A 27658-nucleotide genomic window follows, 5' to 3' on the forward strand; every position below is an offset into this window, starting at 1 on the left:
CACCAGGAGATTATAGAGCTCTCCATGCTTCAGTCTACTGACAAGCTTTATAGAGATGCAGATTTCCTTTCCAGCAGGGCTTTCCACCTTCTCATAGTGCCAAAACTATTACCAAATGGTTTGCCGGTCATTTTATCATTGTGCTTGATTGACCATCCAACTGAATATTCATCCTGGTACACCCCAGGAGTGGTTACATGCCTGCCACAACAGCTTTAGAAAGGTCTCAGAAAGATCTCCGTGCATTAGTTGGAGCTTATTGGTTAAAGAGGACCAAATCAAATGAATTATTAAAGCGACTTTTTTAAAAAAAAAAAATCACAAGTTTAACATCTTTATTTGGATGATTCAATGCAATTGTTATAGAAAATATAGAATCAAAAAAAGCAACAAAAGAGTTACAATAGAATGACAAACTATTCCATTTTTCAGTTTACTGTTGTATGAAAACACAGCACATTAATTAAATCAGCACAAATTTCTGTCTGGAATAATTAGAAAATGTAAGGCTTATTGAAGTGACTTTTATCTGGTTGGGAATCATTGGTCTGGAACTGCTCTTGCTGTTTTAATGCTTGTTTCAGAGATTGTTGCTACTGTCAGCAACAGGGGAGACTGTTGTTTCTATCTCAATAATCTCAACCACAAGTTCTCTGATGCAAGCCACGCTGTCCGAAGGTAGCTCATTAGCACTCTCTACTGGTGTATCCTCTTCTTTTTTTTCTTCTGTAGAATCTCCTTTCTCTGTGACTGCTTCATCTTCATCCTTTTTATTTTCAATCCTGAGTTCACTGCTTGGCACTTCTTCCTCCATCATCTCTTTATTCTTTTTCTGCTCTGTGTTTAAGGCAGTGGTGGTCTCCACTGGTGATCCAGATGAGCTGTCATCAGCAGGCTCACCTCCTGTTTGGATCTCCATCTGCCCCTCACCTGTTTCTTCCTCTGTTACCTCTTCTTTCTCTCTCTGTTCTTCCCGTGCTTGAATTGTCTCACGCCCCTCAATTTCTGCTTCATCTTTGTGTTTCTCCTCTTTTACTCTCTCCACCTCCCAATTGTCTTTAAGTTCTCCTGTCAAATAGACTGCTCTGTCAGTGGTCTGCTGTCCCATCATTGGCATAACAGAAGGTTCTGAGGAACTGCAAGCAATTGCCTCACTTAGTGATCCGAGGCTGATTTGTACTGGACTATCTGCATCAGGTGGGTGTGATGGTAAGGCAGGCTGGATGGAAGAATCCTCTTCTGATGGCTGATTTGAGACTGAAAGGTCAGGCATAGCAGGTTCACTTTGAACTTGGATCTCTGTTGTCTGAGGTGAGACCAGAGGGGACGACTCCAGAGAGTCTGGGATGGTCGGTCCTTGTTCAGCAGATAACTTGGGTGCATTGACTTCATATGTAACATTTGCATCTGTGTCTGATCTGTTTGCTATTGTTGGCTCTGTTGCTGTAGAAGATGCATCAGTTGTGATCTGAACTTCTATGGTTTCCTTCAGGAACAGGTCCTCTTTGCTGCCAGTTTCATCCAACTGTTGTGTCACGATAATAACTGGAGAAAGAAGCACTGTGCTCTGGTCAGAGACATGTGTCTGGTCACATTCACTATCAGTGTTACCTTCTGTCTTCCTCTGGGGGCAAACATCAACTGTCTGACTTTTTTCTTCCACTGCAGAAATTGTTTCTTGATCATCAGTGGGCATGGCTGAGGAGGACCGTCGGGCATGAACAGATGGGCTGTCTGGTGCAGAGTTTGGAGGCGTCTGTCCCAGCAAACTGTACTGACTAATTGCAAGATCTGAAGTGTCCAACAGGAGATTGTTGCTTTTCTTACTAGCTGCATCCTGGACAGCTGATAATGAGGAAGAGACAAAATCATAATTTATGTTTGGACCAAACAGGAATGTTCCAGTTCATATTCAGTATTTGTCACAGGTTTCATTATAGGACAGAGCACTTCATTCTGTCAGCTGCCTAATGGATGTACAGGTTTTCAGAACCCATTTTTTTTACACGGGAATTTTCTACACGGAGTAGAAAATTCATTATTGTCAGGCTGTCCTAAAAACACCTTGAAAAGCCTTCAGTCAATCCAAAATGCTGCCGCAGGAGTACTGACAAGGGACTACAAATGTAGCGTGGTATAAGCCACCAAGTAACCACTGTGGGCCTCTCTTATGACTAGTACGAACTTTCAGACCAAAAAAAACTCTCACAGGATCGAATCCAGAATAAACAGGACAAGAGGGTCAATATCAGTAAAAGATGTTCAACAATTTATTAACATGACAAGACACCAAAGTTTTGAGAAAAAGAAAAAAAACCTAAAACATCGCTACAACAAAAAAATAGTAGCGGTGCAACCTTGCCAGCAACGAAGCTATCACCTGAGGGTTTGTTCCTCCTTGGCGGTCCCGGGTGCTCGTCACTCTAAAAGAGACAAATCCACCTCAAACATAAAAAGGCCCAACCGAACACTTATAGCATGCACTAAGTGCTAGTTCAGGCAATAGACGGTGGTAATACAAAAGCACTCTTAATAAACCTTAATCACGGCAAATCCACACACAGAGCACCACTAAAAAATCCTCATTCCCCCGAGGTATGAGCCCCACTCAGGGATTGCACGTTGCCCGCTTAGTATTGCACCAACCCAATAAAAATAAACAAAACCCGAAATAAAACAACAAAAATAATTAAAAACGGTGACCTGCTAAAACCAACAAAACACAACCATACAAAGAAGGAGGAAAAAAACAGTGACAAGGTCGCATGTGCAGCCTGCCCTCGAGTAGGCAACTGTATTTGCTGCACACCTGATTTGTCTTGGCCTTTTCTTCCACAGAAATCACTACTTGAACCTCATCTATAGAGGTTTAAAACCACAGTTTGCGTCGTAGGCAATTAAACTTCTCGGCTCTTCACCTACTCACGCATCCATTACTCACAGCCGCTTGTCAGTGGGAATCGTCAGCACCTGTTACTACGCCCTCTTTTATGCCCTCCATTGAGTCCCCTGGGTCCTAAAGCCTTCCCCATTACAATTGCCCTCATTTTAAAAGGTCACCGTCCCGGCGACCACTTACTGCCAGGGCCTAAATACATTTTGGGGCAAACCATTATGGACAGGGGAACTTTGTGAATCACCGGTGAGAAAAACAACCGTCGAATTTACTGACCGCGGGAGGTTAAAGGGGTTTGAATGTTTTCCTGCTGTACTTCTTTTAGGCCGCTCCTGAACTCTTCCCGGGTCCTGCTCTGGAACATTCTCCCTATTATCAATCCCACTTTCCCTTGGCTGTTCTGGAACTAGGGTTACAGGGTTCAGGTTGCTCAGGCCTAGACTCCTAGTTTCACCAACAGGCTCTGAAACCGATACCAAGGGTAGCTGATCTCTGGGTGGGTTTGGAGCCATGGCGAGTATAACTCCACCCACCTCACTGTCATCATCTGGTATATCCGATATTGATTGCTGGGGTGACTCAAGTACCAGCCCTGGGTCAGCGAGGGGATGTTGGTCTGGAGCAGGTGCCATAGTACCCAAAGGTATTACTCTCAACTCTGCCCGATTTAAGTTTTTGTCAGGGCCTGAATGATCTCTAGGGCGTATTTTATAAACCCTGCCTTCTTTGTCCATACTCTGCACAACAACATACACCGTAGAATCCCAGGCATCATGGATCTTATGGCGGCCTAAAGGGTGACTTTTCCGATAAACCAAAGTACCTGGGGGGAGAAGGGAAATAACTGTGGGCTGAAAATGTTTATTTCTCCTCTCTGCAGCTTGTTGGAGTTGTTCTCTCGCATGCACATAAACCGAGCTTAAACGTTGTTTATGCTCCTCCACCCACTCCTGCGCAGATCTAGACATTGATTCCGACTGGGAAGCCCCCAGTAGGAAATCAACAGGCAACTGGGGCTTCTGGCCAAACATAAGCTCATACGGTGAAAAACCAGTAGACTGATGTTCTGTGGTATTGTAAGCATACAATACCTGTGGCAAGTATTGCGGCCACTTTCTTTTCTTATCAGTAGGGAGTGTGCGCAACAGATCATGGAGTGTTCTGTTAAATCTCTCGCATTGTCCATTGCCTTCAGGGTGATATGGCGTGGTCCTGCTTTTGTCTATGCCATACAGGTGACACAGACGTTTCAACAAATCTCCCTCAAAGCTCTTTCCTTGATCACTATGGATACGCTTAGGGACCCCATAGATATAAAACCATTTTTCAGTTAACACCCGTGCCACTGTACTTGCCCGTTGATCTACTGTAGGGTATGCTTGAGAGAACTTCGAAAACACGTCAGTGACCACAAGTACATTCTCACGCCCATCACTAGACTTGTCCAAAACACTGAAATCAATGGCAATGACTTCCAGGGGTTTAGCGGCCACCAAACCCCCCCTAAATGTGCGAACCTTTGGTTGTACAGCCTTTGCCAAGACACAACGATCGCACTCCTGACAATATTTCTCAATGTCTCGTGCCATAAAAGGCCAAAAACACCTTTCTCTCACCAGGCTGGTAGTGCGTCCAATGCCTTGATGACCATGATCATCATGTAAACTTCTTAGAACCTCTATTTGCAAGCACTGGGGTAGCAACAGTTGAAGCAAAACTTTGCCATTACCAGGTGTCTGAACTTGACGATACAAGACACCTTCCTTCAACTTGATTCTGGGCCACTGTTGCAACAACTTTTTCACTCCCTTACTTACATTTCCCATTTCCTGTTTAGTAGGCAGCCTCCCACTTTCCCAATACTGTAAGAAAGGGCCAATTACCGGGTCGGCAGCTTGAAGGGATATTAAGTCAGCTTTAGGTCGGGATGGAAATGCACCTATGGCCCTACACGTAGCAGCAACAGCATCTCCCAGCTGCCCCACATCTGTCTGGTCTTGCACATCTGTCTGTGGGATCTTCACCCCTGGAAGCAGGCCAGATGGACTCTGTGGGTGTAGCTGCCGTGACAACGCATCAGCATTGCGGTTGCTGGGACCTGGCCTGTATTTAATCTCAAAATTAAACACAGCTAGCTCTGAGGCCCATCGCTGCTCTACAGCTCCCAATTTAGCAGTCTGCAAATAACTGAGAGGATTGTTATCTGTGAACACGACAAACTTATTTCCCAACAAATACTCCCGAAACTTTTGAGTGACAGCCCATTTTAGAGCCAAAAATTCCAACTTTCTAGAGCTATAATTGGACATATTCCTTTCACTAGGTCGCAGGCCCCGGCTAGCAAAAGCAACTGGCCGTCTCTTCCCTTCTTGCTCCTGGGATAGTACTGCCCCTAACCCTGCCTGACTGGCATCTATCTCAAGGACGAAAGGTTTAGCAAAGTCGGCATAGGCCAATACTGGGGCACTAACCAGCAACCTTTTTAATGTTTGGAATGCATTCTCACATTCCTCACTCCAAAGGTGACCCATTGGCCCATTGGCCCACTGGTACCACTTCTACGTTTCTTCTTGGTACCTCCCAGCTCGCCCACCAGCCGGTGAAGCGGGGCAGCATACTTGACAAACCGCCGGTAATATGAGGCAAATCCCAAAAATGACTGTAGCTCTATACAAGTAGTCGGTCGCGCCCACCCAGCCACTGCACTAATCTTAGAGGGGTCGGTCGCCACCCCAGAAGCCGATATCACATGCCCGAGGTATTGAACCTCTGGCTGGAAAAAGTGACACTTCTCCAGCTTCAACTTTAGATTGTGCTCTTTCAGCCGCGTTAAGACCAAGTCAAGACGCTCCAAATGCTGTTCAAAAGAGGATGAAAACACCACGATATCATCCAGGTACAATAAGAGGGACTGGAAACTTTGGTCCCCAAAAATCCGCTCCATTAGCCGCTGAAAGGTGCTAGGGGCATTACAAAGCCCAAATGGCATTCGATTGAATTCGAACAACCCAAAAGGGGTACAGAAAGCAGTCTTGGCTTTGTCCTTCTCGGCCACTGGTACTTGATTATACCCACTTGCAAGGTCCAATGTAGAGAACCACTGTGCTCCCGTCAGGGCATCTAATGACTCCTCAATACGGGGTAAGGGATAAGCATCTTTCCGTGTCTTGGCATTAAGCAAACGGTAATCAACACACAGCCTAATCTCCCCATTTTTCTTGAAAACCACCACAATTGGGGAAGAATAAGGGCTACTGCTTAAACGCACTACTCCCCGATCCAACAAATCTTTAATATGAGCTTTCACTTGTTCATACTGAGAAGGTGGGAGCCTACGATACCGCTGTCGCACTGGGGCATCGTCCATTAAAGGGATCTCATGTTCCACCAATGTGGTACATCCTAAATCTCCCTCCCCATGACTAAAAACTGAACAATGCTTCTGCAAAAGTGACACTCCTTGTTGGACCTGTTCATTGGACAAAGTAGGCCATGAGAGTTCAGAAACATCAAAGTGCGAATGCGCCTGTACGGTCACTTCGTGCATCGTTATCGGCAGCGTGGAGTCCTCAGACTCTGCGATAACGACAGGGTTCCCAGATGATGGGGGGTCAACCAGATGCAACTCGCCTAGTTGTGTACAAGGCGGTAACCAAACATCCTCAGTTCCCACATTAACCACCGGAATGTCAACCACACCTTGTTCAACAGAAATGAGGGCCGGAGAAACCAAGATGCCCCCCGGCAGGGGATTACCCGTCGCTATAGGCTCCAGGAGCACTGATGGGAAATTAATATTAGCAGCAGAGGGGCAACTAGTGCGTATCCATTTCAACGACCCAGCAGGGACACAAACAGCTCGACCATAGACTTTTGCTTTACCTAAATACCCGGATGTATTCAAAGCCTCAATGCGCTGACACTTATGAAGTGTCTCTTTCCACGTCTTACTGGCATTTTCAAGGGCAGGGGATTCAAACAGACGAGGGCCGAACTGTTCCGAGAGTAGGTGGTAACAACGGCTAATGATATTCATCCCCAAGAGACCAGGCACACTCTGTGGCTGCTGAACGCTACCATCTCGAGGGTCCTCCACCACTAACACGCCCATTTTTGTCAGGATGCCGCCAAAAACAGTCACATCAAGCTCCATGTAGCCTATATAGGGGATTTTCGACCCATTAGCTGCCCTGAGGCGTAACCATTGGCATTTCTTTAAGTGCCCCACCCCCTGCGGCCTAAAGTGCTTCTCAAAGAAACTCTCTCGAATAGTGGTGACCATGGACCCAGTATCCAAAAGACAGGGAACTATAACACCCCCCATTTCTATTTCCACCACTGGACAATTTCCAATTAAGCGAGAGGGATCTCCCATAGCAACTTCAGCTGAGCCTACAAACCCTGTTCCCGATGCCTGGCTCTCTGCACCAGAGGGACCTAGTTTCCCGACAGCTGAGACTCAGGGCCTTGTTCCACAACCTGACTGTGTGCATGTGCGTCAGCATGAGACCCACCACTGTTCTTCGTGGCTAGATGTTTGACCCTACAGAACCTGGCAATGTGACCAGCCCTACCACACCGATGGCAAATTGGCTTTCCATCTGCCTGGAAACGAAAGGGCCCAGTGGTGGGAGAGATCGAGGGGATGTTAGTCTGAGACGGCTGTGAGAAATGGACCGACATCTGCTTCATAAGCGTATCCAATTGAACCTGTTGTTTACGAAGGCACTCTTTTATCTGTAGAATGTCATCATTAGACCCGAGGGTGACTGCATGCATCTCTGCATTAACTCCCTCTACTACCTGGCAATTCGTATCACAGGAATAGGCTCGGGGCCTAGTTTTCCCTCCCTGCCTCCCTACATCAGCCCACTTAAGGGCAATACTGCGTAGGGCAAGAAAGGACAGGTCTGGTGTTTGGAGGACCCGCTGTTTCAGCTCTCTACGCAGCATATCATCATGGACATGTTCAGTAAACTGATCTCTTAACAATATGTCAGAATTTGGAATACCACCTGGTGTCTTACAGCTTACAATGTCCATTAGAGATTTAAGAGCATGAGAGTAATCTCGCAGAGATTCCCCTTCTCGCTGGGTGCGCTGGAAGAACTGTAGCTGGGCAGCTACATATGACTGAGTGCAGCTATAGTTCTCGACCAAAATATCAAAGATCTTGTCAGGAGTGTCTCTGCTGATACTCGAATGAAAACAGACGTCCGATTTGGCACTGCCATCAAGATGGTCCATCACAAACATCACTTGTGCTGCTCTTGACATAGGACGAATCTCCAAGCACCTATGTACTTCTTCCACCCACTGGTCAACCGTTAACAAGTCCACTGACAGTTTACCGGTGAACCTTGGGCATTTACGCTCCCGAGGTGCATAAACGTAACACACATTGGAAGCTTCATTTATTGAATTCATATTTGAGGGCACAGTAGATGGACCTGGCACTGGGTCTGGCACTTGGCCAGTCACAGGAGAACGTTCCTGTAATTGGTCCCTCAACTGTTCATTTGCTGCTTTTAGCTGTTGCAGCTGCTCCAAAAGGGCCTGTACGTCATCCATAAGGTCGGCGACGGAGGTCTATTATCCCCACAGCAGTCCAAGCGTTGGCTTCCCCTCCGTAGAAAATGTCACTGTTTTTTTTTCTTTCCCTCCTCTCCTTTAATATTCTTCCTAAAATAAGCAGGGCCACCGTCAAAATAAAAACCAAACACCGTAACTGATATGACCTAGATTCTGTCGACAACGCCAATTAATGTAGCGTGGTATAAGGCACCAAGTAACCACTGTGGGCCTCTCTTATGACTAGTACGAACTTTCAGACCAAAAAAAACTCTCACAGGATCGAATCCAGAATAAACAGGACAAGAGGGTCAATATCAGTAAAAGATGTTCAACAATTTATTAACATGACAAGACACCAAAGTTTTGAGAAAAAGAAAAAAAAACCTAAAACATCGCTACAACAAAAAAATAGTAGCGGTGCAACCTTGCCAGCAACGAAGCTATCACCTGAGGGTTTGTTCCTCCTTGGCGGTCCCAGGTGCTCGTCACTCTAAAAGAGACAAATCCACCTCAAACATAAAAAGGCCCAACCGAACACTTATAGCATGCACTAAGTGCTAGTTCAGGCAATAGACGGTGGTAATACAAAAGCACTCTTAATAAACCTTAATCACGGCAAATCCACACACAGAGCACCACTAAAAAATCCTCATTCCCCCGAGGTATGAGCCCCACTCAGGGATTGCACGTTGCCCGCTTAGTATTGCACCAACCCAATAAAAATAAACAAAACCCGAAATAAAACAACAAAAATAATTAAAAACGGTGACCTGCTAAAACCAACAAAACACAACCATACAGAGAAGGAGGAAAAAAACAGTGACAAGGTCGCATGTGCAGCCTGCCCTCGAGTAGGCAACTGTATTTGCTGCACACCTGATTTGTCTTGGCCTTTTCTTCCACAGAAATCACTACTTGAACCTCATCTATAGAGGTTTAAAACCACAGTTTGCGTCGTAGGCGATTAAACTTCTCGGCTCTTCACCTACTCACGCATCCATTACTCACAGCCGCTTGTCAGTGGGAATCGTCAGCACCTGTTACTACGCCCTCTTTTATGCCCTCCATTGAGTCCCCTGGGTCCTAAAGCCTTCCCCATTACACAAAGAAAGAGCATATTTTTCTCATCCTGGATTCTGTTCAATGCCTCCCTGTTAAATCCAGAATTGAATTTAAAAACCTTTTTATCACGTAAAAGGTCTTGAAGAACCGGCCCCATCTTATCTTAAAAACCTCATAGTTATCGTATCACACCAACAGAGCACTTTGTTCTCAGACTGCTGGCTTAATTGTGATTCCTAGGGTGTTTAAAAGTAGAATGGGAGGGAGAGCCTTCTTTTGGGCCCCTCTTCTATGGAACCAGCTTCCAGTTTGGATTGGAGAGACAGACACCCTCTTGTAAAGATCAGGCTTAGGTCTAAGCTGCGGGAGGGGGCTTCCCTTGATGCACTGGGGAGAGTGTTTATTCTTCACTAACCTTTTTCTCACTATGTCTTTATACAGGTTTCTGCATTCAAATATTAGTCATAATTAATCTCTGGCTCTCTTCCTGTCTTCCTCCCCACACCCCCACCCGGTCGCAGCAAATGGCTGCTCCTCAATGAGTTTGATTCTGCTGTTTTTCCTTCCCACTGTCACCAAAGCGCTTGTTCATAGGGGGGGGGGGTAATATGATTTTTGTTGGGATTCTCTGTATTATTAACCCTCCTGCCATCCTTTAAAAAACTCACACCCATCACCCTAGGGACCATTCTCAGCCACGCCATAAAAAGACCATATATCCATATTTTATTCCACTTTAAATTAGCCAACCTTGTAAAACTACTTCTCCCTGAAATATTCATGTAAAGTTTTAATTATATTTTCGTTGTTTTAACCCTTCAAATCCCAGTGTTATTACATGAGCGCCCTGTGTTATAAGCCCCAAAAACCAAAAAACGAAACTAAATATTTCCACAAAAAACCAGTTGAAGTAATATGTGATTGTCATTATAAGTAGGCCTTTAGATGGACCAAAGATTGGCACCAACATACATTTTGACCTGCCATTATTTTTTTTGCATTTTTTTTGCAATTTAAAAATTAAAACTTCAAGGCCCTGAGTCTTCATTGACATCCAAGAAAAGAAGAAAAAATAAAATCATATGATGATAATTTGGGGTTGAAAAATAGCGTTTATAATGGAAGTCAATGGGCAGAAAATGGTCCCCAGGGTGATGGGTGTGGGGATTTCTGCTGCTCAGCCATTTTAGGCTGATTTAAGGAATTCACACTGGAATATTAACATTGACAGGTAAAAACTATCCTGTGGCAAGTTTGGTTATATTCCACTGAACACAGTGGAAATGGCAGCCATTTAACACATAGCAGTGGCACAAAAAGGTCCCAAGAAGGCAGGAAGGTTAAGTCTTTACTTTACTTTACTTTACTATACAATATAAAGCACCTTGAGGCAACTGTTGTTGTGATTCAGTGCTATAGAAATAAAACTGAACTAAATTGAATGGAATTAGATATGAAGCACGTTTTTCCAAACCACTCAAATTGTAAGATATATATAAACAATAATAAATACAGAGAAAAACCCAACAATCATATGACCCCCTATGAGCAAGCACTTGGGCGACAGTGGGAAGGTAAACTCCCTTTAAACAGGAAGAAACCTCCGGCAGAACCAGGCTCAGGGAGGGGCGGGGCCATCTGCTGTGATTGGTTGGGGTGAGAGAAGGAAGACAGGATAAAAGACATGCTGTGAAGAGAGCCAGAGATTAATAACAAGTATGACTCAATACAGAGAGGTCTATTAACACATAGTGAGTGAAGAAGAAATATTCAGTGCATCATGGGAATCCCCCAGCAGCCTACATCTATTGCAGCATAACTAAGGGAGGATTCAGGGTCACCTGATTACTGTCTAACTATACGCTTTAGAAAAAGGAAAGTGTGGCAGGCGTGGTTGTGGCACAGCTGGAGGAGAAGCCAACGCACTGGAGCTGCATCGGGTCATCACACCACCCTGCTTAAATACTACTGGGTCCTGAGTGTGGTTCTTGTTGTTGTCGGTATGTTAAGCTGGCTGTGGTGTGAATAGCAACGTGTGAGAGTTAATAAAGGATGCTTAAGAGCATAAAAATGTCACCAGGTCTGCTGTGTCTGCCGTGGTTTGTTACAGAAGGTTTTAAGCCTAATCATACAAGTACGATGTACTACTTTTTTACTATTTTTAAATCCTCTTGGAACCATAAGTAAGTTTGCAGTGCAAGAGCGAAGTACTCTAAAAGGGTGATATGGTCATTAAGATAAGATGGGGCCTTGTATGTGAGGAGCAGGATTTCAAATTTAATTCTGGATTTAACAGGGAGCCAATGAAGCGAAGCCAATATCTGAGAAATCTGCTCTCTCTTTCTAGTCCCTGTCAGGACTCTTGCTGCAGCATTTTGGATCGACTGAAGGCTTTTTAGGGAGTTTTTAGGACATCCTCATAATAATGAATTACAGTAGTCCAACCTAGAAGTAATAAATGCATGAACTAGTTTTTCAGCGTCACTCTGAGACTTGTGGAGATATTGAGCAAATGGAAGAAAGCAGTCCTTCATATTTGTTTAATATGTGCATTGAAGGACATATCCTGGTCAACAATGACTCCAAGGTTCCTCACAGCGTTACTGGAGGCCAAGGTAATGCCATCCAGAGCAAGAATCTGATTAGATACCATATTTCTAAGGTTTTCTGGGCTGTGTACAATAACCTCAGTTTCAATTTAGAAGCAGAAAATGAGTGTTCTCTGTGCCTGATGAATGGGCTTGGATGCACTGTCATCCAAGAATAGGTTGAAGATGCTTCATGACAGGGTAAAAGTGACCAAATCCTTACAATTTATAGATTCACAATGATGCTTCTCTCTGAGGTAAAACCATGTAAATAAAATGAGTCCAGGATTTTCGTTTAATTTGTAACCTGTCTCCTTGTAGCCTAGGAGAGAATACCAGAAAAAAGAAGAAACAAAATCTATACCAATGCACAAACAAAGATCAATATCAAGATCAATATTTACCTGTCTCTATCTGCTTGCTGAGAATGGTTTTCAGAACATCATCGTAAATGTTATGAACCAGGATAAAACTGCTGTAGTCAGCAAAAATGTACTGCTCAAACTGTTGCAGCTCCTAGACACAGAAAACCAGACAGTCCATGCTTTGTAGAATATAAAATATCAATAACACACGATAGAGTCAGACAGAGTGAAGTAGCAGCAGGTTGACCTACAGTTTTCCACTTGCTGTCCATCTTCCTGGTGAGAGTAGGCAGAGTGATCTCCAGCAGGGCTTCCTCGTACAGCCTCCTCTGGACTACCCTGCTGTCATAGTCCAGCTGCTACTCACACACACAAGCAAGATTTTTTGTAATACTCACTTTTGAGCAAAGATTGTATTGTATTTGTGGGGCACACTAGAAAACAGGAACAAGTTACTTATCACTGTGACAGGTTAGTTTACTTTGCTGTCTGAATCCGCAATTGAACTTGTAGTGTGTCAATTTGCAACTGACCCACATAAAAACACAAGTTGTCAGTGACACAAATACTTTTTCTTTGTAGATTTCAAATAGTCTCTCAGGGCTTTCCAGGTTTAACAAGCTGCGCACTACACCTGCTACAAAGACATGTTTTTAGGGTTTGGGACCAGAGTCCAGGGTTCCCACTAGAATGCACACATCATTTTGTTTCAGTGTGTAACATTTTAATGGTGTATCTAAGCATATTTATTCCTTATTTTATGAAAATCACATATCTTTCATTTATTTGGATTTCTAAAATACACGGTCTATACAGTTCCTTCAGAAATCTTCTGATCACACATGATAGATTTTTTATTAAATAAAAATTTAATTCAAAATAATTAACTTATTTACCTTCAGCACTCTTTCTGTAGCCCTGTTCAACTTAACAGGAACCTGAGTGGGCTGCAGTCTGGCTGATGACTGGAGGAACTGTTCCAAGGTGTAGACAGCACTGTCCAGCAACTGTAACACACACACAGCAAACACTAAAAAACGGCTCACGTCAATCTTTTCTACTTTTAGGCTCCTTGAGAGGCCATGTCTATACTGAAGATTGTGCTTCATACCAGCTCCATCTCCAGACTTGCATAGTGAACCAGTTTATGAATGCTGCTCAATCCAAATCGCTCTTTTAAGGCTTCGAGTTTCTCTGTCAGGTTCTCCACCTGCTTGTAGCACTGATCTAGACGCATTGATCGTAGACTGGACAAGGCCTAAAAGAAATAGAGCAAATGCTTTCTGTCAGCACTTTTGAAAATTTGGGCAAGCAAAAACTTCAGACATCTTCAACTTCAAACATCTTGTGTTTCTTGATTTCAAATGAGACCCTCTTCAAGATGGCACAAAAGCGGCACAATGGGTGCCTTCCAAAAGTCTAACCTTAATGAAAATGTCCCAGCTGTGTTGAAACTACAATATGAGGAAGATGGAGTACAAAATGCCACACTGTGTTCTGTTTTATGGAGATTATGTAAATGAGAACAGCCTGTGAAAAATATCCCTTCATTACAAAGGCTGGCACTTTAAAGAAGAAGGAACATTTATGGCCAGATTTACTAACATCCATCCATCCATCCATCCATCTTCATCCGCTTTATCTGAGGCCGGGTCGCGGGGGCAGCAGCCTAAGCAAAGAGGCCCAGACCTCCCTCTCCCCAGCCGCCTCCTCCAGCTTATCCGGGGGAATACCAAGGCATTCCCAGGTCAGCCGAGAGATATAATCTCTCCAGCGTGTCCTGGGTCTGCCCCGGGGCCTCCTCCCGGTGGGACATGCCTGGAACACCTCACCCAGGAGGCGCCCAGGGGGCATCCTTGTCAGATGCCCGAACCACCTCAGCTGGCTCCTTTCGATGTGGAGCAGCAGCTGCTCTACTCTGAGCCCCTCCCGGATGGCCGAACTTCTCACCCTATCTCTAAGGGAGAGGCCAGCCACCCTTCGGAGGAAGCTCATTTCTGCCGCTTGTATCCGGGATCTCGTTCTTTCGGTCACTACCCACAGCTCGTGGCCATAGGTTTACTAACATTTACTAACATCTTGCATGAAATCAAATGCAAAAAAACCCAAAACAAACAAACCATAAAATCATGTCTTATGCCCATTGTGGTTGTGATAGTTGCTACTAGGAGAGTTTACTTTTAGAAGGGGTGATGTTATCAGAATGAATTCGTAATCTGCACTTTGCATGGATGGCTCAAAGTTGCTATTGCTCTTGTTACTGCTAAAACCTCAAACTCTTCACTCAGTCTTCACATTGAGTGTTTAGAGGCTCCTGGTGATATTCAGCTCTGAGCTTAACAAACTGTTGGTAAAAATTGTAAATATATCAAGAGGTTTGGAATGAAATGGAAAATGCAGCTACTGTACAAATAACATTTACATGATCTGCTCCACTTATGTCGACTGTGTTCATAATTGTCAGATAGTCCATTGTAGTAAATTATGGGAGTGTTTTCACCTCCGTTTTCATAAAGGATGGTGCACTGTATCCTATGTTAAAGGAAACGATAAAGGCAGCATTCAAACTTCTTTCTTCAGTATTTGGAGAATTGGAACAGCTCTTATTTTGGCTGCCACACAAATACTTTAGGGTAACTAAAAACAAGTCCTCTCTCACCTTCTTTGTCTCCTGTGTCCCTTCGTTTTTGTGTAAAAAGGCCGAATCCATCTGTGTTTTCAGCGTGCGCTGCATCCCAAGAATACCTCCGCTTATGTTCTCGGTAAGTGCTTCAAGGATGGAGGACATGTAGGGTGCTACAGACTCACTGCACACTTTCTCTGCCTCTTCACATACACATGCTGAAACAGATACAGATTCACAAAATGTGCACAAAAGCTGAACCATGGCTAGACGCTCAGTTTGTAGCTTAATATGGATTTAGCTGAGTTTAGCCATTAAAAACAGTCACTCATTTTCTAGGCATTTTCAGATGAGATTAGTCAAACAATGTGTACCTCTGACTTTTTGCTCCAGGAACAAGTGAGAGGACATTATCTGGTCCAGATTGGATCTGATGAGTGCCTGATTGTCTGATGCTGTCTCACGGCACTCCTTCTTCAGAGCCTCCAGACCTGCAGTCAGCTTTTCCAGCACCAACGTGTGGGTTGCTTGCACTGTCTATACATACGAACAAATTAATACACTGTGCAACAGAGAGATTAAAAACTGATGCTAAAACTGCCACACACAATTTGTTGGAACACGGGGTAAAAGATAATAGTGTTGTAGTTCAAAGATACTTGCTGTCAGATAATTCCCTTAATTCTGATAAGTTAGGTAGCATTCTGAGAAGATCAGATTGGTATGGTATCAGATTATATCATTTCTAAAGAAAGAAAAAGTCTTGAAGTTCACTTTAAAAAATGCTATTTTTTTGACCACGTGGGGGCAGCATAACAAGGAACTTTTGCTTAAGATCCCCAGTTGATTACAATAGGGACTTTTGTAATACAAGGTTTATATTTAAATATGCCAATGACACATTACATTATCTTTAGACAGCTATCTAAATATTTGTTTACATTTTTGAACATTGTTCTAATTTGCATAAATGGCCATGGAGAAAAAGTGTAGTAAAAGAAATACCCCTATGTATTGCTAAATATAAATATATTGTTAAACACATCTTACAAAGCAGCTCATTACCTCATATGTTCGCAAGCTGCTCAGAACTGCTTGATTAGATGATAATTCCTGTGAATGTTGCTTAATGCTTTGATCATCTTTTACCGTACCATTCAGTAGTGTTAGTTAGAATATTGCTAAATGCTACGCATACATGCTAAACGAGTGACATAGTACTAAAACAATCCTGAACAGGAACATTTCATAAATAGATAGACTCAGAATTTGCAGAGACTTGGTGTCATATTTTTACTTACTGCGAGCCATTGCCGTATCTTTTCAGTCTTCTTGCCTTTTATCCTGGACTGAAGCTGACTGTGTAACCATGGCAACACTTCCTCCATCACCTGGGAGGCAAGCACCTACATACACAAGCACACTGTTTATGGCTTTGTCTTTACAACACTTTGCATTTAATCATAAATTATTGCTAATCTCTGTCTTTTTTCCACAGTTTGTCTTTTCTGCTGTCTCCCTTCCCTACACTCTAACTGGTTGCAGCACAAGGAGGTTTTCCCTCCTTGTGCCTGGTTCAGGGAGTTTTTCCTTCTAACTGTCACCAAATGCTTGCTCGTAGTGGGACATCTGATTATTGGAGTTTTCTAATTCTTGCATGTTATTGTAGGGTCTTTAGAAAAAAAAGTGCCATGAGATAACTATTAATGTGATTTAGCACTATAAAAATAAATTGAACTAAAGTGAAATGAAGAACACAGACAGGCTTAAAGTTTTAATGTGTGTGTGTGTACAAACTTGTTCCTCAGTGCCCAGCAGCATTTCCCAGGATTCATAGCATCCTTTGTCTTGTCGGTAGAGTCGGAGGGCTCGTGCATATGCTTGATTCTCATATGATGAATTACACCACGGGTCTGCAGGAAGTAGGGATTTTGTTATTATTCTGAAAGAATCTGGTGGCATGCTCATCCTGTCCCTTTATTTTTGAAAGTTGAAATCAGTATCCCATTCTTATTAGAACACCCGTGGCTTAAAATGATCTACAAGTGTGGTAAGTATTAAAATACTTAATTCTTAGTATTTTGTCATTAGTCATTTTAGTTTGGTAGAAATTGTGCTGATCCTGTATCCTCGGTGGATCCCTGACATCAATATTCCATTCTCATTACAACACATCTAACCATTTTCACATCTCTAATTTTTTTGTTCTTTTTTTCTTTTTTTTCTTTTGCTAATTCACTAAAAAACATGTCTTGTAGTGTAGTTTCCCTTGAGCTGTTTCAGATTTTTTTTTCTGCAGAAGTTTAAGGAACAGAAAGTCATGAATCATATCCTGCTAAAAATTAAAAATAAATAAATTTTTAAAAAAAAACAGCATGCGGCCATTTCCTATTTGACTTTTGGTCAGCCTCAAAGCGATTCTGGTAAACCATCAGATATTTCAGGAGAGGAAGAGACATTTTACACATGGGATGCTGCTGACATCGACTGAAGATATAGTTTTGATTAGATAGCATAGATTTTACTTAAAAACATATAGACAACATCTTATCTCAAAGTATAGTCTTCACATACTTTATACAATATCCATTCTCTGTTGATTGATCTGCTAATTATATTGACAGTATTCACTAAATGTGTCTCTAGGGATTCGCTTAGATTAGCTCATAGCAGACTCTCTAGCAGCATGGTCTTTTCACCTGTTCCTCCTGCACTTTCCTGCTCATTGTGTCAGATGTTTACTTACTCCTTGGCCTACTTTAGTAACAATGATACTTGTAATTAAATGCCTATTTGCAGCTCTGGAGGCCAGGATCACTGAATTGGAGACCCCGTTTAGCCCCCTGTTTGAAAACCCTGACTGTCTGAGTCTGAGTGGTGTTCAAAAACTCTTCCACTCCAACTTGTTAATTAACCAAACACCCAGACAGAGTTTTAATTAATTTGAAAGCCTGGTTCTTAGCCTTAGCTGGAAATAGCAAAAAACAGTTTTACTTGTTGTTATCTGTCATCCACCTGGGCCTTACTAAGTTTCTGAACGATTTCTCAGACTTTTTATCTAAATTATGTGCTCAGCTCAGATAAAATAATTGTTGTGGGTGATTTTAACATCCATGTAGATACTAAAAATTACAGCGTCAATTGGCTTCTTTTAAAATATAAAACAACCCACCCACCACTTTAATGACATTCTAGATCTTGTTCTGACATATGGCATAGAAACTGAACATTTAACAGTTTGTTCCGAAAACCCTGTCTGGCTCTTTTCCACAGCTTGTCTTTGTCCTGTCTTCCCCTCTACACCCCCAGCCAGCCACCGCTCTCCGAGTCTGGTTCCGCTGGAGGTTTCTTTCTGTTCCAAGAGTTTTTTCTTCCCACTGTTGCTGAAGCACTTGCTCATTAGGGATCGTATGATTCTTGTTGGGTTTTTCTGTTGTGATTTGGAACTATATAGATTGAATTGAATTGAATTGAATTGAATTGAATTGAATTGAATATGATGCATGTTTTTTTTATACTCCTCAACCCACTGAGTGATTTTTTGCACCTATTGTTGTGATTTGTTTAAATTGAAATCAAATTAAATCTAATTGAATTGAAGACAGAGGTGAGCATAAAAGCAAAGCCATCAATCCTACGCTCCAGCCTTCACCTATGGTCACGAGCTCTGGATAGTGACTGAAAGAATGAGGTTAAATATACAAGTGGCAGAAATGAGTTTTCTTCAATGAGTGGAAGACTCGACCAGGGACTTGAAGTAGAGCCACTGCTCGTCCACATCAGAAAGAGCCATTTGAGGTGGTTCGAGCATGTGACTAGAATGCCTCCCGGACACCTCCTAGGTGAGGTATTCCGGAAATGTCCTACCGCAAGGAGGTAGACCCAAGGACTCGCTCAGTTGGTTTGGATGGATGGATGGATGGATGGATAGAAATAGTTCTGTGTTTCAAATGATAGGTAGTCCCATCACTACCTATCACCCCTGAATTTGCTCTGACTAACATACCAAGTCTGCATCTGTGTCATTGCTAAATTCACAAAACAGTGTGCATTTTTTCTCACTGCAGCTACTGACAGGTTTCCTAATTTTAGAAAAGACTATGTAAAACCTAGTTTGTATGCACAAACACTAAAAATAATAGCTATCCAAACAATCTTCAATAATGATTGCAAAATTTCTTTCTAAAGTCCAATATTTAGACATCTGTAAATACCCTCCACATGATACTTTTAAACTCTCTTAATTTAATTTGCAAACCTGGCCAAAAATATTCTCCATTCCTTTAAAAGCCTTATCCTAGCTACCATGATGTGAAGGGCAGGGTAAAAACTGGACAGACTATTGTTTAATATTGTTACCATACCAATTTAAATTAAGTCTTCTAATTCTGCCAAGATGAGTGGTCAAATATCCAACCACAATTTGCCAGAAGCCTGTCAACAACTACCTGTTCAAGTTGTGTTTTATTTATAAGGATATGAGTGCATATATGTGTGTTTCAGCCTGTATGATCCTGTGTGGATTAGAGAAAATACAAATTCGTAACTCAAATGAAAAAAAAAAATAATTAAAACCCCCTAAATTAACAAGATATTCATGCCTATTCATGGCATTCATGAGTTTATGTAAACATCTGACCACAACTGGCAGATTGCAATAATCTAAAATTAACATTATGTGTTATATATCATACAAGTGTACAGTGGGGGCAGAAGTACTTCAGGTAGGCTAGCTTTTTTTTTTGAAGGGACACCAGAACATCATCAAATGTTTAAAAAAGTCAAAGACTTAAAATTCCAAGGAAGTGTTTAAATGAAGAGATATGGTTATTGGAAGAAGAGGTTGATATATCACTTTGAGATGAATAAAATCAACATCACTGTAAGTGCTGTGGCTTTACACATCTAAAGTGAAATAGACAGTGGCGGCCATCTGTGTGCTATTTCCTGCTGAGGATATCTTTGTGCAGATATGATGTGCTGTGTTTTTGCAACCTTATTGCTTAAAGTTGAAGGGGTTTGTTTTTTGGTTTGTATCCTAGCTAACCACACAGGAAGTCAGCAGCATTAATATTTATATCTGTCACCCGGGCAACTGTCACAACATGAATGACAAACTAAAGACGAGCCAACCAGAAGCAGGACTCTGCTACAACAATTTGAAATATTTTACACTCACATCTGATATTAGACAACTGTAAAAAGTATTTGGATTTAATCAACAGCATGTAGCGCTGCACACCATGACAAAATATTGAAAATCCTTTTGAGCTCTTAGCTCAAAAATATTAGCAAGGACTACCAGCTTAGGAGAGAGTTAGAAAAATTCAGAGCTACTGAGCAAGAAATGGACCCAAACTTGTTGTTGACCTTGTAGTAGTTAGAATGATGCATACTTTGTAAAACTGTTTTCATTTGATATGAAAACACATAATTCTGAACTAGGACATCCTCAGAAATTAGAAGTCATGCACATAGACAAATTGCACTTGGTCATACCAACATATAAAGACCTTTTAAAGACCTTTGGGGAGAAAAAGTGAGGTAACTGATGGGTCTGGTCATTTTTTTTAAAAAAAATTGGATATTTCAAATAATTTGAAAGCGAGCGATTCATCTTTTAAAATTATCTACACGTGTGATGGCTTTGACTGCTTAGGGAATTTCTTAGCTTGCAGTGATTGTGCAAGCAGGCATTTGACATTGTTTTGTCTTTATTTTGTGTTATTACCCTGCACATCTGAAGCAAGGCTAAGTGGGCCACGGCAAAAGCATACATATGAGTGTTTACCAAGGTTGCGATGTCTAATACAGGTCTTCAGGCCAGACAGGAAGTGATCTCGCTCCTCCTCTTGTTGAAACAGGAAGCAGGTGTGGCCTGTGTAAGCCAAGTGGAGATGCACAGCAAATGCATCTGGATTAACGACTGCAGAAGAAGAGTCCTCCTTTCCTCCTGGAAACACAAATAAAACAAAATTACTGATGTGGGTTTGACTGTATTCTCTATTAATTTGTGTCCAACAAAGAAGCTTTTGTTTATGTTACACTCATAAGCCTCTGACTGTTTAGTAAATTATCTATCATGTAATTAAGTGACTAAAATCGAATCTATCAGATACTGGACATCTTCAAAGATACTGGTGACCTTTTTTACTTAATAATGATGAATCATGGTATTTGATTTGACAGATTGTTATGAAATCAAATTCCAACCCAGCCTGAACATGTGAATTTGAGGTTCATTAGAGATTCTGTTGAGCTTGATCATCTTTAGCAACTTTCCACATTTTCTTCTATTCTGATCAAATTGTCCTGTTATGTGAGAGGAGTAGTACACACTCTTGTATAAAATCTTGTGTTTGACACTTAAACGGGTCAACACAATCTGATTTTTCAGACACCTCATTATTGTAAATTTCATTTACAATATTATAACCCTTTTTTTTATTTAAATGTTCTTAAAAAAACACAAAAAAACCAAGGACATTTACAAGTGGTTTCGAACAGTTGATAGATAGCGTGTATCACTGTATAATCTTACTTTCCTCGATGTTTCCTGTTTCCATTTTCAAAATATCTCTCTCCCTCTAGAAGAATTTAGTACAATCTAGGCTCTAATACAAATGACGGACTGCACTGGTGGATCCTTTATGAAAGGAAAGAAGAAAATGCTATACCATAAGTCAATGTGGCACAGTGTTAGACATTCACAAACACAAGCAGTCAGCATCACTGATTGGTAATCATCCTAATGGCTGCGGTGTTTTCCGCCTTTTATCACAGCTTGCTAAACTTCAAATATGTTTTGAACGGTCAGGAATTTGTTAAATCCAGCGGAAAACCTTGAAGGTTACACTTCTTTATTAAAACCTGCTTGTTATCAAGTTGTTGTCTTGTGTGAGGTGTTCTACATATATAAATAATTATCTGTACTAAAATGATTACGTTTGTAGTGTTACTCAGTTTGCTGTACTCATACCCTCATCATGGAGCATTTCCCTACTGACAGTCGTTTCATTTTCATTAACTGACTTCAGAGATGCTGAGTTAAAGCAGATCATATCTTCATTGGGAAGACAAACTATGAGTAGTATCAGTCATGCTGTTGCACATCTAAAATACCATTCAATATTCCGGCACAGGTTTTCTCAAGGTGAGCTCTTGATTCGTCATCTTTGGTGAAAACAATTGCCCCCGTCAGCTGGAGGACCATCTTAGCCACACATCCACGGTTGAAAGTCTAAAAATTGGAATCACAGATAGCAATGTTCATCACAGGATGCAAATCATTTAGACTGCAAATTTCACGTGCTGTGTGTGAGCGTATTAATCTGTGTGTTACCTCCATGCTATCATGTATCTCTGCTTTGTAGTCTCTTCGCAGAATTATGTATCTCTCTCTGCATTTCTTTAGCTGCTCATCCCAGTTGGAGAACTTAATGCTCCCTTCATACAGCACCTCCTCAGGAGCATACTGAGGCTGTACAGTGCACAAACACACAAGCACACACTGGTTAAACTTTAACATAATTAGAAATTTAGACCAATTTTCCAGCTGCATCAACATGCATAAATATATATGTAGTCGAATTGAGTTTGAAAAGATTTAACTCTTACCCTCCGTGTAAGCAATAACCCCCTCCCCTCTCTCTTAGGCTCCACCTCCTGGTGTAAGTGTCCAAGGTAGGCTACAGAGTACTGCTGACGGTAAAAGTCACTGAAGCTCTGGAATGTACCATCAACCAGTCCTGGATGCATACAGAAACACAGCTTGTTGTTGGGATTATTATAATGTTTGATGTTACTCAAACTTGTTTAGAACAATCTTTTTCATAATGACACATATTTACATGTGTATTCTTTTATAACAGTAATCAGCATAGTTTTCCTCTCTGTGTGCATTGTTACACAGATATTAAAAACTCCATGATATTAAAAACTAATTTCAAAACGAGTGTTTGAACTTATACATACCCTTCACTGAAGGAAACCATTGCAAGTGCAGAGTAACTGGGAATGGTAAATTTAGTTTTAAGGATGGAAATGTACATATTAAAGCTGCACTTGTCAATATTTTTATACTGACAAATGTTTAAATTGCTAGGCCAATGTCTTTCATAGCCTGCTTCAGATATGGGCTACATAACTTAGCTAGCTTGTTCAGCATGTTAAAGTCTGTCTGACATTCAGGCATGGACCAAATGTAAGTGTTATTTTAAATTTCATTAAGAGTTAGCGAGACACCACACTGTTATATACATATTGTTGAAAATAATCCTGATGTTATTGAGCTGAGCATAAAATGCACAAGATACATGTGGAATTATAATGTTGTGCATGCTCGTTTATTAATATAACTACGTGAGTTAAAGGGTCACAGGTGAGAATGTCATTGTAGTTAGATAGCACTTAAAGGCATAGAACACAGCACTGCATGAATGGCTGTAAATGGTTACAAGGCGATTCACCATTCAAATCCAGCCCAGCAAGTCTCTCATTGTGACTTTTATGGGAAAGCAGTGTGACCACTAAGACATCAGGCTGACATAACTCCAATATCTCTGTCAGCTCACTGTTTTGATAGTCATCCCTAACCTTTTTTTAATGTTTTGAGCAAAAAACTTACAACCGTAAGGTAAGGTATAGAAATTGCCCTAGCACTGGACTCCAGGGAGATTTTTTTTTAATTTAACGCAGTTAACAAAACACTTAAAGCTGCACAATAATATTCAATATTTAGTATTTACTGTTATATACTCATAGATTATCGATCTATCTACCTATATATATATATATATATATATATATATATATATATATATATATATATATACAGTGGGGCAAAAAAGTATTTAGTCAGCCACCGATTGTGCAAGTTCCCCCACTTAAAATGATGACAGAGGTCAGTAATTTGCACCAGAGGTACACTTCAACTGTGAGAGACAGAATGTGAAAAAAAAATCCATGAATCCACATGGTAGGATTTGTAAAGAATTTATTCGTAAATTAGGGTGGAAAATAAGTATTTGGTCACCTCAAACAAGGAAAATCTCTGGCTCTCACAGACCTGTAACGTCTTCTGTAAGAAGCTTTTCTGTCCCCCACTCGTTACCTGTATGAATGGCACCTGTTTGAACTCATCATCTGTATAAAAGACACCTGTCCACAGCCTCAAACAGTCAGACTCCAAACTCCGCCATGGCCAAGACCAAAGAGCTTTCGAAGGACACCAGGAAAAGTATTGTAGACCTGCACCAGACTGGGAAGAGTGAATCTACAATAGGCAAGCAGCTTGGTGTGAAAAAATCAACTGTGGGAGCAATCATCAGAAAATGGAAGACATACAAGACCACTGATAATCTCCCTCGATCTGGGGCTCCACGCAAGATCTCATCCCGTGGGGTCAAAATGATCATGAGAACGGTGAGCAAAGATCCCAGAACCACACGGGGGGACCTGGTGAATGACCTGCAGAGAGCTGGGACCAAAGTAACAAAGGTCACCATCAGTAACACACTACAACGGCAGGGAATCAAATCCCGCAGTGCCAGACGTGTTCCGCTGCTGAAGCCAGTGCATGTCCAGGCCCGTCTGAAGTTTGCCAGAGAGCACATGGATGATACAGCAGAGGATTGGGAGAATGTCATGTGGTCAGATGAAACCAAAGTAGAACTTTTTGGTATAAACTCAACTCGTCGTGTTTGGAGGAAGAAGAATACTGAGTTGCATCCCAAGAACACCATACCTACTGTGAAGCATGGGGGTGGAAACATCATGCTATGGGGCTGTTTTTCTGCCAAGGGGACAGGACGACTGATCCGTGTTGAGGACAGAATGAATGGGGCCATGTATCGTGAGATTTTGAGCCAAAACCTCCTTCCATCAGTGAGAACTTTGAAGATGAAACGAGGCTGGGTCTTCCAACATGACAATGATCCAAAACACACCGCCCGGGCAACAAAGGAGTGGCTCCATAAGAAGCATTTGAAAGTCCTGGAGTGGCCTAGCCAGTCTCCAGACCTCAACCCCATAGAAAATCTGTGGCGGGAGTTGAAAGTCCGTGTTGCTCGGCGACAGCCCCAAAACATCACTGCTCTCGAGAAGATCTGCATGGAGGAATGGGCCAAAATACCAGCTACTGTGTGTGCAAACCTGGTAAAGACCTATAGTAAACGTTTGACCTCTGTTATTGCCAACAAAGGTTATGTTACAAAGTATTGAGTTGTATTTTTGTTATTGACCAAATACTTATTTTCCACCCTAATTTATGAATAAATTCTTTACAAATCCTACCATGTGGATTCATGGATTTTTTTTTTCACATTCTGTCTCTCACAGTTGAAGTGTACCTCTGGTGCAAATTACTGACCTCTGTCATCATTTTAGGTGGGGGAACTTGCACAATCGGTGGCTGACTAAATACTTTTTTGCCCCACTGTGTGTATATATATATATATATATATATATATATATATATATATATATATATATATAATACCAATGGCCGTATTGGTCCATGGTCCACTTGGTATAGTAAATCCGTTGGGCATCTTTCTTGGCCTTCAGACAATAATTCTGATGGCAAAAGAACCAAACGGGACAGGCGGCGGGAAAAAAAAACAGTAATAAATGGTAAGTAAAAAGTAATCTTGGAGAGGTAAAACAAGACAGGCATATTTGAAGAAATAATGTACATGTCTGAAAAGGGTGAGAGGATATATCAACTACCTCACACATATACAAAGGCCAAATATAAACAATACCACAGTGTGCAGGTGTGAAGTAATTTGTCATGTGGCCGAATTTAACAAAAGTCCTGCTTGTGTACGCTGGTGTGTAAGTGGGTTTTGACTGTGGTTCCGGGTTTTTAATCCGGTGTCTTCAGTGTAGATTGATCATAATCATTTGTTTACAGTATGAGACCACTATCCAGCCTGACTTTCATCTTACATACTGACACACATAGATAGACAGAGATCTGACAACCCATAATAATATAATAGTTGGAAATAGCTGTAATTACATTTGAGTTTGCAAGGGAGATTAGTGACAGGATGTGACTGTGCTGATAACATGTATAGGAATGTACACATGGAGAAATAAGCAAAAACATTTACAGAGCACATCAGTTTTGTTACTTTTTTCTATTAAAGTTAAAATATTCATTAAAATAGATATAATTTAATTAGACTTTAAAGCATAATGTCCTTTGCTTGGTTACTGTCACACTCTTAGCTTGGTGGTCAAGGCTGGTACCCAGCCCAAAATAACCGCAATTTCCCCAGTCAACCCATTATTCCGGGGACCCTTGTAACACACCGCACCTCTAACCAGGTTTCCTGTCAGCCTTTTGCTAAAAGTTAGCAACTAGAAGACTAATAAAAATATATTTATGCTGTCTAAAAGCAATCGAACAAAAGTAGCAGTTTGGTTTATTTTTAAATTTACTACTACATTGATACAGCTGCAATAACCACATCTATTGCTTTTATTACTGCTACTACTTTGACTACTACAAAGCCAAAGTAGCTGCTATCATTGTGCCCATACATTTATAGGTTCTGTTTCACTTTTACTCTCTCCCTTCTATTTCTTAGGATTAGAAAACTGACATTCAAGTTTTTCTGAGCTGCTCTGAAAAAGAAAAGTGATTTCTTAGTTACCTTTGATGTAGCTGATTTTGGCCTCATCCAGCAAGCCAGAGGAAGATGCTCCCATGATGTCTACTTTCTTTCTTTTGAAGGTTGTTAAGAACAGGTGACTGGGGTTATTTAAGGATCTGCGCACAACACACATAGGAAACACATGTCAACTGAATGAGCTGCTCTGATGTGTCAAGAGGCTTTTGCTCAACTCATTTCCTCTGTGCTCTGTGAGTCAGTGTGTGGTGAGGTGGGGCGGGGCCAGCAAAATGTGAGGTGGAATCTGTCACTGCGGCCCCTACCAACTTTAACATTGTACCCAAGTGTCACAGCCATCCTTGCAAGGCCATCTGCTGGTATGCACAAGAGTGACATGTTTAACATAATACCCTTACCTAACAACATAAGTATTTTTTTATGTGATGCATTTATTGAACAAGTTAGAAAAGATAACAAGCATTTAGTCCCTCATCTTTGGGTTATCTGTGGCAGTTCACGGAGAGATCGTTATTAATCAGTCTATGTTCCTGCCCCCACCTCTGAGCTAGAACTGTGGGTAGTGACCAAAAGAACAAGACGGCAAATGGAAAAATGAACTTATTTAAGTAATAATTATTTGAACCTTTCTCAACTCTGCTGAATCTGTAAAACTTTGAAGTCAACCTTATATACTAAGATGAAAAAAGTACCTTTGTAGCAACCAATGAAAGTCTAGACCCTAACCTTCTACATTTCAAAATATACAGTTTCCAGATAATAGCAAATTTAACTAAATCTCTTAAAGATTATATTTTGTATTATGTTTATTTAAAGTTCAATTTGGCTTTATTCTTGGACAGTGAAGGAGTAGCTTTTAAAAAATAAACTTCTTCATCTTTTACCGGCTTTGTTGCAGAGTGTCTGAAACA

At 41.4% G+C, this 27658-nt stretch overlaps 1 protein-coding gene across 1 annotated transcript; it reads right to left on the reverse strand.

Annotated features, from left to right (window-relative positions):
* Positions 1–309: 309 nt before the first annotated feature.
* LOC146648695 (protein Niban 1-like) lies at positions 310–26910 on the reverse strand. Its single transcript, XM_085389093.1, has 14 exons — positions 26772–26910; positions 22726–22856; positions 22451–22588; positions 22231–22348; positions 20900–21061; positions 16906–17021; positions 16410–16514; positions 15483–15645; positions 15145–15326; positions 13597–13743; positions 13382–13492; positions 12737–12844; positions 12525–12636; positions 310–1845 (listed from the first exon to the last, which is right to left on the reverse strand). The coding sequence occupies exons 1-14, from the start codon at positions 26902–26904 to the stop codon at positions 581–583; spliced, it is 2991 nt and encodes a 996-aa protein (XP_085245219.1). The 5' UTR covers positions 26905–26910; the 3' UTR covers positions 310–580.
* Between the last annotated feature and the right edge of the window lie 748 nt (positions 26911–27658).

This window comes from Rhamphochromis longiceps, linkage group LG18 (genome assembly GCF_057381845.1).
Source record: "Rhamphochromis longiceps isolate RC_006_pf linkage group LG18, R_longiceps_female_GT1.1, whole genome shotgun sequence".
In the NCBI taxonomy this organism is placed as follows: domain Eukaryota; kingdom Metazoa; phylum Chordata; class Actinopteri; order Cichliformes; family Cichlidae; genus Rhamphochromis; species Rhamphochromis longiceps.

Excerpts from the sequence above, each read along its gene's own strand:
- LOC146648695 (XM_085389093.1), bottom strand. The coding sequence starts at position 26,904 with ATGTGTGTTGTGCGCAGATCCTTAAATAACCCCAGTCACCTGTTCTTA. Across the intron at positions 22,589-22,725 it reads GGTTATTGCTTACACGGAGG|CCTCAGTATGCTCCTGAGGA; the intron begins GTAAGAGTTAAA and ends TGCACTGTACAG. Across the intron at positions 21,062-22,230 it reads CTGTGCCGGAATATTGAATG|GAGGAAAGGAGGACTCTTCT; the intron begins GTATTTTAGATG and ends TTGTGTTTCCAG.